The sequence below is a fragment of the Elgaria multicarinata genome, chromosome 2 (genome assembly GCF_023053635.1).
Source record: "Elgaria multicarinata webbii isolate HBS135686 ecotype San Diego chromosome 2, rElgMul1.1.pri, whole genome shotgun sequence".
Lineage (NCBI taxonomy): Eukaryota > Metazoa > Chordata > Lepidosauria > Squamata > Anguidae > Elgaria > Elgaria multicarinata.
Genome location: NC_086172.1, coordinates 49,696,933 through 49,711,348, shown reverse-complemented (window position 1 = coordinate 49,711,348; position 14,416 = coordinate 49,696,933). Strand labels below are relative to the sequence as shown.

General features: G+C 39.8%; 1 protein-coding gene across 2 annotated transcripts in view; it reads left to right on the top strand.

The window, feature by feature from the left end:
* TANC1 (tetratricopeptide repeat, ankyrin repeat and coiled-coil containing 1) overlaps window positions 1-14,416 on the top strand; it is a 147,178-nt gene that overhangs the window by 56,032 nt on the left and 76,730 nt on the right. For both annotated transcript variants that reach the window (XM_063116498.1, XM_063116499.1), the window contains exon 3: window positions 13,865-14,065. In XM_063116498.1, the coding sequence (XP_062972568.1) occupies window positions 13,865-14,065 (201 nt within the window). The remainder of the gene's footprint in view (window positions 1-13,864; window positions 14,066-14,416) is intronic.

Sequence of the window (14,416 nt, the reverse complement as noted above, 5' to 3'; positions counted from 1 at the left end):
AAATTCCTTCAGTTCAGATGCAGAAAGCAAAGATAACATTTACTTTGAAATCAATTAATTTTGGTTTTACTTATTTAAGATTATTCCTTTCCTATCGGTCCAGGATTTTTAAAGATGGCTTAGAAAATAGCATGTAAAATAATAGCTCAAAACCATACTTTTAAAAGCACCAACAGATACAGAACCACGCACTTGCCTCTAAATCCCATTGAACTCAGTAAGATTTACTTCTCCCTACGGAAGAATGAATCTGTCAGTTTTGCTTTCTCCCACATTCAAATTTTTAAAATCTCAAGTTCCTTTTGTCTGTATATGAAGACATTTGCAAATGTTATTAAGTTCTTATATATGTAAAAAAAGAACCGAGTGAAATTCTCATCCGTCCTTACTTCTAAGTAGACGTCTGTAGGATTGTGTTGTAAAACTACATAAGTGAGCTTTAGCTACTCGATGAAAAGCAAGAAACAAGGTGGCCAGGTGGTCATCCTAGAATTTAAGTGCTGCAACCCAAAAGGTTACAGAAATCATTTCATATAGTTTGGAGTTCATTTTCAGTTGCTCAGAAAGACAGAAGTTTTACAGCTGAGAATAAAAGAGTGAAGATGTGACCCTGCCTGATGTTTTCTTTTCTTTGAAGAAACACTTTTTTTTTTTTTTGGAGAATCATTGGATCACTGTGCATTATATCAGTACATATGAAGAAAGATCTAATGCTTATAGAGTGGTGGGACTGGTTTGGAGGTAGGCTCACCCTGTTCCATTCAAACGCACCCTTTTCCTCACCAGCGTTTAACTTTGAATAAACAGCTCTGCAAGTTTACAGCAGAATCTAGCTGTGGAAAGCGGTGATTCTCTCATGCTTCTTTGGGAACCCATTCATACCCCATTCCCTGAACCTTGTCTCCCACTGCTCATTCCTGGAGCAGTTTTTTTGCAGCTGTTTTTAAAAAATGTTTGTGGGTTTATTTGTTTTTAAGGGCAATAGATGAATGTGTCAGTAAATAAAAGCTTCAAAAATAAAAAGGCAGGGCAGCCCACTTAAAGCATGTTGGGTGGAGCAAGACATTCAGCCAGATTCTGAAATCAGCATTTGATTTACTGAGATTCACATCAGTCGTTTAATTTGCAAAACAAGGAGAAAATGGGACTCATACTATGACTGAAGAACTTTTTAAACAATACCATGACTGCAAGTCCTTTCTAAAATATTGAAGCTCGGATAGGAAAATGGGGCGCTTTATGAAAATCAGACAATTTGGAATTGTGGCACAAAGAGAGAGAGGGTTAACCCCATCCTTCTGGATCATGGTCTTGACAGAAATCTTCCCAACTCAGCTGCTATTTACTGGGAAGAGAAACAGCTGTTGGCAGCAATATCAGTTCGGTCTGCAACAAATGAGAATTATGTCTGTCTGTGTGTGTGTTGCACTTACCATATCACTTATTTTGACCCTAATACTTTGAAAGAGTATTAGGGTCAAAATATGTGATAACCCTCTGAGCCAAGGTTATCATCCTTAACCCCATACGCTGCAATGAACAGAAACATTTGATTGCAGCCAATACTAATTGCTGCATCTGTGGAAGATACCTGTCTCTACTTTTGACATAGCTTTTTTTAGACACATAGACCCTTAATGTGCACATGATGAATATATTATGGTATGTTAAAACCTACTTCTGTGTGAGTATAATTTAAAATGTCTTTTTCTTAAACATTCTTATGGATTAAAAAAACTCTCTCAGGAAGGATATTTCATAATTGCCTTGCTGTGAGTACACATTAATGTGTCTTCCTTCCATTAAATTGTTTGTGTTTAATGGCCTTCCATAAATAGGAAGGACATACTTCTTGCTTCTTCCTTGTGGTGTTCACTGAATAAAAGTTGTTTAGTCCTTTTTGTTCTCTATGCATGAATACATGTCTTATTTTATTTTTCATTATTTGATGTTCTTATAATTATGGTGTTTGGAAATGTGTGGTACTGTGCATTTAAATAGATGTTGTGCATCTTTACACATGTCCAATAATTTGATGCTTTAATAATTGTGAGGCACAGGGTTTCTTAAGCATTCAGCTGCTTTTAAGGACACTTTTTTTTTAGCTAGTAAAAAACAGCCAGTATAGTTAAGTTATGCCATGGGTTGCTGCAAACAACGTAGCTAGCCTTGATTTGAGCCTTCTAGCTCAATGATTCAATCCCTTCCCCCAATCTAGAACAGCTCTCTATCTCTGCCCCAGTCTAGAACAGCTGTTTGGGGTAGAGGTAGGCACCTGGTGTAATCCACAAAACTTAAAATTCACAAGTACTGTAACCTGCATTAACTGTATTGGCCCTCCCCAGCTGTCCAGATATGTTGGCCTACAACTCCCAGAATACCCCAGGTGGCCATGCTGCCTGGGGCATATTGGGAGTAGCAGTCCAATACATCTGGAGAGCACCAGCTTCGGGAAGGCTAAACTACATGGCTGCTGTGCCCAATATCATATTGTCATTTAGGTTACACAAGACATACACATTTTTTCTGTTCAGCACTTATAATACTTTTTATTCTCATCACAAAAATCATAGTTAAAGACTTCGGCCTTGTGCATTCTTGTAAATAGGATTCTTACCGTGAAGGTTAGGATAATAGAAATCCTAGAATCTTTTGATCATTCCAGCTTATGTGTTCCTGAAAATCCATTTATACTCTTCTGAGTTTGAGAGGGGTATGTAGATCTTGTGGTGAATTTGAACTTGTTTTCATCATGTTTAATCTTCATATACTATAGCGTAGAGGCTCTAAAAGGTTTTTTCCCCCTTTTTGCTTATCCTTTTTTCAATTGGAGGATTAGATAAGGGGCCCAAGTTCTTTCAGGCTTGTAAGTCCCACAGAATCATTATTTGAAGTATCACTGTACGGTCTCTCTTTAAAAGATGTTAATCTGATTAAGCCCTTTAGTTGTCTACTATATGCCATTGGGACTTCAGTTACGTTTTCAAGACCTCCCCCTCCCCCACTCTTAAGAGCCAGGATTCAGTGATTACGCTGAATCTTGATGCTAGAAAAGCTAGCAATGAGGCTGTGTTAACTGTAGAAAACCAATAGTTAACAAGGTAAAATTACATGTAATTCATTGGATAGTGGAAGATACCAGTTGCTCCAGATTTGAGATGTGGTATTTCTCAGGCCTTATGGTAATGATTTTTGAAGAGAGTATTGTAATATGAATGAAACAATTATGTGGAAATTACTGTGTAAGACCATTCAAATAAATGTTTTTAATGGCCTGGTTCTCATTCTGCCCGATTGATTTTGCTACAAGAGGAAACAGCTACACACCCCAAGGATGCTCCACCCCTGCATTGTTTTCCACGATGTGTGAACCAGGAATTCTAGCTTGTCTCTTCCGTGATAAGCCTGAGATAGGACCAGAATGTATAAAACAAACCACTTGTGACAAATGAAGTGCTAATATGTTAGTTTGAAGTACTTGTTTAGGAGAAATCTAATCATTAGTTTAGGAAAGCTTAATAATACACTAATTCAGTCTTCCACAGTATGATGCTCTCCATATGTTTTGGATTGCAACTCCAATCATCCCTGTCTATTGGCTATACTGGTTGGGTCTGATGGGAGTTGTATTCCAAAACAGTTAGAGGGCAAAACATTAGGGAAATTTGAACTAAAGACATGCATAAAATTCAGCTGAAAATCTCAAGCTCTGATATTTCAACGAAGAAAGGTTAGAAGCATAGCTATTCCCAAGTATGGGGTGGTTTGAGGTAACCAGTGCACTAAATGCTTGTTCTGAAAAGATTCTCCTTAACACTTGGAGTAGATATTGAATGATCAAGCTACACCAGAGTGAACAAGTGCACCTAAGATGTTCCTTGTGAGGCAGAAGGGAATTACCCAAATTATTATCTGCGGGTACACTGTGCGGTGTGCAGCTCTGCTGCCAAAAGTGTTAAAGGTCTGTTGCATTGTACATCCGCACATACAAATGTGCTTAGGCCCCCACGTGATTGAGGAACCTTGAAAAACCAGAGTTCCTTTTGTGTGGCACATCGTGACTATGCCTGTGTCTGTTGCAGACCTGCCTTTCAATGCATAAGCAGAAGGGTGGAACTGCCTGCACATTCAGTGTATATGTACATAGTGCTTAATAAGGGCTTGTGTCTTATTTGATGGTTTATATGGATTCCCCCCCCCCTGTTATATTAATTATGAATTTCTGTATTTGTGTTTGTAAGTCACTTCAAAAGTGCTTTTTTCTTTGGGAAGCAGTATGTATATTTAATAATAAGAATTTTTAACAAAACCTTTGTATTGTCTGTATACACCCGTCTTTACTACTATTGGTTGCACACAATCATTAAATTGCTTAGCAATATATTAATATCATTTGAAGTTTTGAAAAACTGTATTTCTATAGTACATTTTGAAATGGAAACAGTTGAAATTGCTCCCCCCCCCCGCTTTTTTTTCTTTTTTACTATCCCAATTTGTTGCCTTTTAAAAATGTAGGAAACTGCCTTCTACCTGATGAGACTACATGTCCATCTACTTCAATATTTCTACTCTGGCTGACGAGCCCTGTGGGATTTCAGGGTGGAGACTTTCCTGTTACCTATTAGCTGATCTTTTAAACTCAAGATGCCAAGGATTGAATCTGGGACCTTTGGCCACTGAGCTAAGGTCAGTCCTCAGCAGATGTCATGAGACTCAGGCTTAGTTCAGACAATCATCTAAACAATTGTTTAGACCACATGCGACCCTTGCAGACCTTCCCTGAGGACCCCTTTGGGTCTGTGCTGGTGCCCAAGACATATGGGGAAAGTCATCCTTGTGTGTCTTTTTTCTCATGAAGATGATGCTCTTCTTGGTCACTAAAGAATTGTTTGGTGGGATGGGAAGAGTGCAATCACTCCCTGACTAACTTTGGATGGCACAATAGTCAACGGTTGATTAAATAGTCCCCCGTTGCTTAAATAGTCAACCATTGACTATTGTGTCATCTGTCAGGAAAAATACACACCATGGTTGGTTATTTCCAAAAAATAACCAATGCAAATAATGGTGTGCAGAGTTGACTACCTGTGCAACCATGGATTATTGTGTGGTTCATTGGGCTCGGTTGATTATTTCACATGCCTACAGACTTACGAAGGAAGAGCAGCAGAAACCCGTGCTGCTCTTGCCCAGTAGGGCTCTATAGGCATGTGTCATTCGTCCTGGGAAGCGCATGGTGAGCTGCCGATCGTGCTGTCCTTTGGTGGGGTGCTGCGATCAGTGGCTCCCTACACTCTTCCCGGGATATACACATGCTGTCCCTGGATGGGGCATCACCAGTCGAGGTGCCCCACATGTTCTTCAGGATGTGCATGTCTCTTGCCCCCCTGCCCCATGATCCACATGGATATTGGCTCGAGGGGATGGAAGGAGCTCCTTCCATCCCTTTGAGCTGATACCCAAATGTCTTTATAGGTGGGGTGTTGGTGAACGTCAAACTGCAGGAGATATCCTTCCACCAAGAGTGTCATCTGCCACTCTCCTCCTACGCCCTGCTTTCCATTCGCCTGGCGTAGGATGGGAAAATGCTGGAGTCGTGGGAAGTCCTGCCACTGCTTGAGAGCAGCAGGAGTTCCTAGCACCCCCCCCTTTGCCAGCACTTTGCAGCAAATGGAGGGTGGGGTATAGGAGGAGAGCGTTTGCCTGCGTCCTTCTCTCCATTTACCATTTTTGCATTTCAGGATGGTGCGAAGGAGAGGGAAGATTCTCTCCTTCGCACCATCCCGAGATGCACAAACAGCGAATGGAGAGCAGGGCGCAGGAGGAGTGCATCCTCCTACATCCCGCCCTCTGTTTGCCATTTGTGGATAGGGGCAGAGAGAGGGGGACACTGTCAGAAGAACTCTTTGTCCTGAAGGGGCGGGCGTATCTCTTGCGTCTTTCTCTGCAGCATCTCGATATGGAAAGCGGGAGCCAGCACTGCCATTCTGTGGGGAGGGGGTGGGCAAGAACAATAGTCAACCCTCTGTTAATAGATACCTTTTAATAATGCATTAGTTTTGTATGTTTTTAATCAGTTATATGTATTTTTTGATGTTTTGTATTTGGTGTTGTACCCCACCATGATCCAGAGGGAGAGGCGGGTAAGAAATAAATGTTTTATTTATTTATTTATTTGTTTATTATCCCATGGATGACTATTAGCATGGATGACTATTAGCAACGTGACATGCTAATAGTCAACTGTGCAGTGGAATATTAACATAGGGTTGACTATTGTGTTGTCCAATCGCGGCCTCTCTCTCTCTCTCTCTCTCTCTCTCTCTCTCTCTCTCTCTCTCTCTCGGTAGAGACGAGAAAATCTTTGAAGTTTTTGAAAGCCAGGATCATGTGCGTAAGAGAGTGACTGTATGTCCAGGTCTACCACAAGCACTGGCCACATCTACTGGCATGTGGTCCCTGAATGCCCACCCACTACTGCATGTGGCTCTCAGGGGCAAAAAAGCTGTCCACTACTGGTTTAGATGATCCAAAAGAGCTGTGGCAACCCTCAGGTTTGTGCGTTCCCTTTCTCTTGGTGTGTGAGAGAAGAGTGAAAGCTTTCACTTTGACTAAGGCAGTTTCCTGTCACGTATAAACTCTCATAACTGTGACTCCTAGTTAAAACAAATCAGGATATCACATCAGAGTTTGTTCCAGGTTTATTTTATTATCTAAACTGGACCAAAATATTTGCCATATTGGTTGCTCTATCCTGGGTATCAGTCTTGTTTTAACTGCATTCATAATACTTCATATCATATGCAGATCATGTGGCCATAAACTTTCTTGTTCATTTTGTAGCTAACAAGGCCTTTGAGCAGTTGAACAGCTTGTTATTGTGAATGCATCTTACAAAGCAATCTGTGTGTCAATACATAACACAGCTCATCTTTTAAGTTAATAGAACTCTCTGCCAATAGTATGTGACTGATTTGAAATACTTTCTGGCATAAACAAAAAATAAATGGAGAAGATAACTGCTAGAAGTTAAGAATTAACATGTGGAGCATTGAAAAAACTTGCCTATTAGATGCCATATAGCTAAGGTTGAAAGATTAACGATCAAGTAAGATAACATGTATATTAGTACAGAACAGTTCAGTGGATTTTGAGTAGACTTATTCCTCTATGGTAGCTTTCTCCAGTCTGGTGTCCTGCAGGCTCTGTTGGACTTCAACCCCATCCCCATCATCAATGGCCATGCAGGCTGTGGATGATGGGAGTTTTAGTCCAAGACATCTGGAGGGCACCAAATTGGGGAAGGCTGCTCTTTACTTTTGTATTTAAATATTCTTTAGAAACTATCCATAAAGAAGGGTGTGAGGGACACATCTGAAGAATGAGCTGAGTGCAAAAACATCAATGTCCTCTATCCAGTGTTCATTCAAATAAGGAGGGAGGGGCAGAGGAGTTTCAACCCCCATACCTTTTGTGACAACCCATTTAGCTACTGCTTATAGAAGGCATGATTTTACTTATATTGAGTGGGAGTCAGGGTGGGGTTTGTGGTTTACATTAACACACACACACACACACACACAGCTTCCCTTCTCACCATAGTTCTAACACTTATTTTATCTCCTGAGTTACACTTGAAAATATCACTTTTAAATTAATATCTCCTGGAATTATAGCTTCCTAAGTACAGGTGGCTGTTACTCCCAGTTGTTGCATCTCTTATTCCAGTTTGAAAGGAAACAATCCTCTTAATTATTGTGTTGTGTGATAGAATTCTAATCTAAGTTTAGTCACAGTGGATAAACTGCAAAATCTGCAGAAAATGCAGCTTTGTTTATTTAGGCCAGTCATCCAGGATAGTTGTTATGACTACTGCTGACACTTCATTATTGGTTAGAAGGGTCATATAACTCTGTGAACCACAAGGAACAGACACTTCAGTATGTAGCAAGCTGCAGTATTTTGTGTGTCACCAAATTTGTAAATAAACATACCAAATACTTAATGTTGGTCTTAGAGAGAAGCTACTTTAAAGATACATAGGCTAAAATACGGTGGATTTCAAAATCAGTCATAAGTGTGTCCTCTGGAAAAAAAAGAACTCACATTAAGGTTTTATCTTTGAAGCAAATAAGCATTATGATGGCTATTTGTAATTTGGAAGTATTGACCTTGTTGCCAAGGTTTTCACAATGCATGTTACTGAGGCTATAGTTTGAAAGCTGTACAAACAGTGATTTTAATGCCAGGAATACACACAACATTGCTTTACCCCATACTCAAATAACCTCTATTCACCTTTGTCCAGTGTCTCTAAGCTGTTTAGGTTGTAAAGCGGAGAGCATGAACTTCTAGTGTTCTGAATGGTATCTAGCTTAGAAGTGCCAAAGGTTGAATCTGGGACCAGCTTTGTACAAAGTAGGTGCTCTAAGAGTGGGAGAGTACGAAGCTTTTTATCTATCCTTGTTGCTTTCTATTATATTACTACCAGAACTTTAAAGTACATGGTTTTAGCTAACAAGTAGTAAAATTGTACTCTGGTTCTCTACACAGTCCTGTAGGATATGTCTGTCCTAACCATGGCATTGGAGGGGCTCCTGTAGATGTGAGAAGTCATGTGTACTTTGTTAACGGAAGGAGCAATGGGGCAAGGAACAGGCAGCTGTTTTGTTTGTTTTTTTACTTTTATTGTGAATTTAACAAAACAGAAAATAAGTCATGGAAAAGAAAGAAGGACAATCATTACAAACCTAGGAATCTGAGCAACAGTATTTATTTATTTATTGCATTTCTATACCGCCCAATAGCCGAAGCTCTCTGGGCAGTTCACAAAAATTAAAACCAAAGTATAAAACAACAGTATAAAACCATAATATAAAATACAATATAAAAGCACAACCAGGATAAAATCAATGTTGTTGTTGTGTAAGTGCCTTGGGTAAGAGTGAGACACAAGTAGAATGAATCAAATACACACACTCTTTCTCAAATTCTTTGGCTAAGTGTGCTGATGCTTACAAATCTAGCTGGTTACTTTGTCAACAATTTTCTTAAAATGCCTGTTGGCTTTCAAAAAGAGAATACTGTTTGTTCTTAAATAACTCACATGGACTCCCACAAGAGATGCGTGTTGCAACAAAGGCCATAATTTCAGATATTTGAAGGGCATATTTAGATGCCTTATTCCTGTTCTGAGCCTCTCCTGACAGCTCAGATGGATACAGATATGTGGAAATATTTGTTGCAGGAAACCCCCTGGCAAGGAGCCAAAGACAAAACTGGGTGCGGACAACAGCATTCATATCAAAGGAAGTAAATAAACTAGATAAGAATGGCTAATTAGGAAATATATTGTTTATATATTTCTCAGGCTGCAGTCCTATATTTGTATTTTTTTATGATAGATTTTTGTAATTATTTTTAACTGATTGCCCTGAACTCTGGAATTGATGTGAAGGGCAGAATATATATCTCCAAATAAAAAAATCCTAACCACGCTTACTAGAGAGTAAGCACCATTGAGAATGCTGTGGGATTTACTTCCAAGTAAAGATGTCTAAAATTGTGTTGTCAGGCACTTTAACATGTGTGAGTTTATGCTTGTCAAACATTTGCTTTAAAAAGTACAGTCATGACTGCCCCCCTCCCCATTTATCACTGTAGACCTATATCGATGTAGGTCTATATAGATATAGATGTGCACACTGTCAATACATAGCATTTTTCAATGATGCTGAATGGAACAATCCCATTGGGTAGAGTTGTGTTCCCATATTATGGTGGGATTTTGACTTTGGGAAATAATAGGTAGAAGTTGAATTAGAACCTTGGATCATACATGCTCTTAACTGTGTGTAGGATTAATTGTTTAATACTTCTTCTATGCGTATTCTACACGTATTACACTGTTTTGTCTTTAAATACAGAAGGATATGAAGAAGGGAGTGTAGACTAGAGCACCTAAACAGGAAAGACTCTTCCACAGAAGTGCTGTGGGTGACAGTACAGGTCCCCAAAACTAATGTAGTGCTAGGAACGTGCTATTGTCTCCCAGACTAAAATGCTCAGAGTGACCTTGTGATGAAGAATGAAATCAGGGAGGCCTCCAAATGAGGAAGTATTGTAATAATGGGTGACTTCAATTATGCTCACATTGACTGGATAAATTCATATTCCAGTCATGACAAAGAGGTTAAATTTCTTGATGTCCTAAATGACTGTGCCCTGGAACAGCTGGTCATGGAACCAACCAGAGGGGAGGCAACCCTGGACTTAATCCTAAGTGGTGCTACCCAGGACCTAATACGAGATGTAAATATTGTTGAACCAAACAGTAACAGTGACCACAGTGCTATCAGATTCAGTATATACTTAAGTGGGAAATTGCCCAGGAAATCCAACACATTCACACTTGACTTCAAAAGAGGAAACTTCTCTAAAATGAGGGAACTAGTGAAAAGAAACTTGAAAGGGGGAATCAAGAGGGTTAAATCCTTGGGAAATGCATGGAGCTTACTCAAAAGCACAATAATAGAAGCTCAACTAAAATGTATTCCATAGATTAGGAAAGGTAGCACCAAGTCCAAGAGGTCACCAGCATGGTTAACAAGCAGTGTCAAAGAAGCTATTGTAGAAAAGAGGGCTTCCTTAAAAAATGGAAGTCTTGCCCAAGTGAGGAAAATAAAAGGGAGCCCAAGCTTGCACAAAGGAGATGCAAGCAAACAAGAGATGCAAAAAAGCATTTTGAAGAGCACATCACTATTATATAAAGTCCAACAATAAAGAATTCTTTAAATATATCAGAAGCAGGAAACCAGCTAGGAAAGCAATTGGACCATTGGATGTCAATGGAGTTAAGGGAGTACTAAAGGAGGACAGGGAAATTGCAGAGAAGCTGAATGAATTCTTTGCATCGGTGTTCACTGCAGAGGATACAGGACAGATGATTATGCCTGAACTGATGTTTTCAGGAAGGGAGTCTGAGGAACTGAGGCAAATAGCGGTGACAAAAGATGAATTTCTCAACCTTATTGACAAATTGAAAGCAAATAAATCACCAGGCCCAGATGGTACCCATCCTAGAGTTCTCAAAGAACTCAAATATGAAATTGCGGACCTCCTCACAAAAATATGCAACATGTCCCTAAGCTCAGCCTCTGTTCCAGAAAACTGGAGGATGGCCAATGTAACACCAATTTTCAAAAAGGGATCCAGGGGGGTTCCAGGAAATTACAGGCTGGTTAGCTTGACATCTGTTCCAGGTTAATTGGTTGAAAGCATTATTAAAGACAAAATTAATAAGCACGGCTTCCGCAAAGGCAAGTCCTGTCTCACTAATCTACTAGAATTCTTTGAGAGTGTCAACAAACATGTAGATGGGTGATCTGATGGACATTGTTTACTTGGACTTCCAAAAGGCTTTTGATAAAATGCCCCGCCAAAGACTCCTGAACAAACTTAGTAGTCAAGGAATAAGAGGAGAGGTCCTCTTATGGATCAGTAACTGGTTAAAGAACAGAAAACAGAGACTAGGAATAAATGGTCAATTCTACCGATGGAGGGAAGTAAATAGTGAGGTCCCACATCGGTATTGGGACCAATTCTTTTCAACTTATTCATCAATGATCTGGAATTAGGAGTGAGCATTGAAGTGGCCAAGTTCGCTGACGACACCAAATTATTTAAGGTTGTTAAAACACAAAGGAATTGTGAAAAGCTCCAAAGGGATCTCTTCACGCTGGGAGAGTGGGCCTCCAAATGGCAGATGCGGTTCAGTGTAAGCAAGTGTAAGGTGATGCATGTTGGGGCAAAAAGACCCAACTTCAAGTATAAGCTAATGGGATCGGAGCTGGTGGTAACCAAACAAGAAAGATAACTTGGGATTGTGGACAGCTTGATGAAAATGTCCATCGCATCAGATGATGACTGTCGATTATTACTATTTAGCCAGCTCAGAATTACATAAACATTAAAAAAAGAAAGAAAACCTTAGAGAAACACAAATTATATATATGATGAAAGTGGAAACTATAGTTAATGGAAGTTTTTAATGTTTAATTGCTGTGTGCCAAGGAGGGAAAGGACTGGGTATATGGGCTCAAGCTCGTTCATATCTCAGTTTATTCAGTGTACTGCTGCTCTTTATTGGTAAAATCAGATAAACTAGTTATGTTTTTCTTTTGTTGTGATAAACTGGAATGTTGTGATGGTGATGGAAATTCCTCAAAACTGATGAAATCCTTTCAGAAGGGGGAAGTGAATATGATCTCTCAGAATATGCTTCCCTTCAGTTCTGCCTTCCCATGACAACAAGCAGTTGGAGCCAGGTTTTCTTTTGGGGGTGGGAAAGCAAGCTCCCTACAGCTGTTTCTTCTCCGATAGATGGTTGGGGCCACCAGGGTTGTCTTTCCATTGCCATGATGATCTTCCTATAAAATAACTTATATAGCATAGTTTGAATGTTTAAAGTTCCCACTCTTTCCATTTTGTAACTTCTTCACTTGACAGAGAGAGTAACTAGTAGCTGTCTTGTCTTGTCCTGTCTTGTCTTGTCTTGTCCTGGGGCCCGTCTACACTTGTCTAGATGAAACGTAACAAGTTGGCAGAGATGACGTCAGCAGTCACGTGATGCTGTTGTTGTTACGTTTCTTCTGACTTTTAAAACCGTTCCACTTTCTGTTAAAATCGTTTTAAAACTAACAATGTGCCCCAACCTTTCGTTGTTTTCAATGCCGTCTTTCAAAGTCATGTCTCGTGACCATGGTCTTTGCTTCCTGATTAGGACAAGTGAGGGCTTTTCTAGACGAGGGGAGGGAGAGCTGGTACAATGCGATGAAGGGGAGGGGGAGGGAGGGCAGTGAAAGAGGGGACAGAGGCTTAATTTTTTAAAAAAACTGCTTATCTTTCGGGGCACACGTGGCCCCTTTAAGACGCTGCAGGGCTTCCCTCGTCCCTACGCGTCGCCCCACCTCCCTGCTGGCTTATCCCGGCAGGTCTAGCTCAGAGTCACCGGAAGAAGGAGGTTTACTTCAGAGCCGGTATGAGCATAATGAAGAACGTTCTAAAGAAGAGTGTGCCGGGGTAAAACGATAGAAGAAAAGGTATTTCGATTGACTGGGCTCAAGTTGCATTTTGTAACGTAGCAAGGGAGGACGCAACAATGCACTTAAACAGTGTAATGAATAGTGTAGATCCTGCCCTGTTAATATCAAGGAAAGAAATGTTGTGGATGCAATTCCCATTCTCATCATGTGGTGGAGTTCTATTAATACATCTTTATTTTTTGTTTCTGCTCTCACTGACTAAAACATCACTTGTCAATCATAGCATCTTTTGTAGATGCCACCCAAATGAGTTAAGGAAAATGAATATGGCTTTTAATTGTTCTAAGCAGGAAGGACAGCAGAAAAGGGCCAATCATTATTTTTATTTTATTTTTGATCCATGTATCCCATTTCCCAGCAGGAAACGTGGATTAGCAATATACTACTTTCCTTTTCATGGTTATTTTTGACCCATTAGATGTTAATACAAGCAAGGTGCTCTGATCATCTTAAAACTAACATAACAACACAATTTTAGTGTAGAACAATCAAAAGGTGGTCCCTTTCATAGTTCTTATAACAGGAAACAGTTTTATTCCCATTTTTATTTTATTTTTTGTGGTTCTTGTCTGTAACAAATGTCTAATGGCACAAACCCAGTCTTTGCTCTTTGGCTATAGCAACAAGATTTAATGCAGTGGAATTTGTTCCCCTACCAATGAATTTTCATACAGCTTTGAGCAATCTTGTAGGAATTATGTATTTGATATTTCTGTTCATTTGCTGTGTAACTTAATTCCCCACCCCCTTTTTCCCTATAGGTGACTCATGCTCAGAAAATGCACTACAGATAATTACTACATCTGGCCACAGCGCAGATTTCCCCAGTGGTATTCAGCCTGTACCTGAGGATGTCTACAGAATGAGCTTGGCCAAAGGAGTTTCCATGTCCTTGCCATCATCACCTTTGCTGCCTCGTCATGCCTATTTGATGCAATCAAGAGCAAGCAAAAAATCTCCAGGTAACTTTAAAAATATTATCTCTCAGTTGTTGTTGTTTTGGTAGAATAGTACTTAGCGATCAAAGTAATTTCCAAATGGTGGCTCTTTTTATCAACCAACTCATTTTCTTCTAGAAAACAGATCCTATCATTGTGGCTCAGTTGCTGTCATTCTGGTTGTTTCGATAACCTGAACTATATGTTACGAATGAAAAGGCTTACCCCTACATTTTAGCAGACAGCATATGGATGGACTTTCTGAAATATTGCCTAAAATTCTCTCCACCCTCACCCCATATGCTGTAGTTGGAGAACATTGTTGTATTTGTTACTCTGTGTTGAATATGTGTGAAAGCAAAGAGAAGATTATTA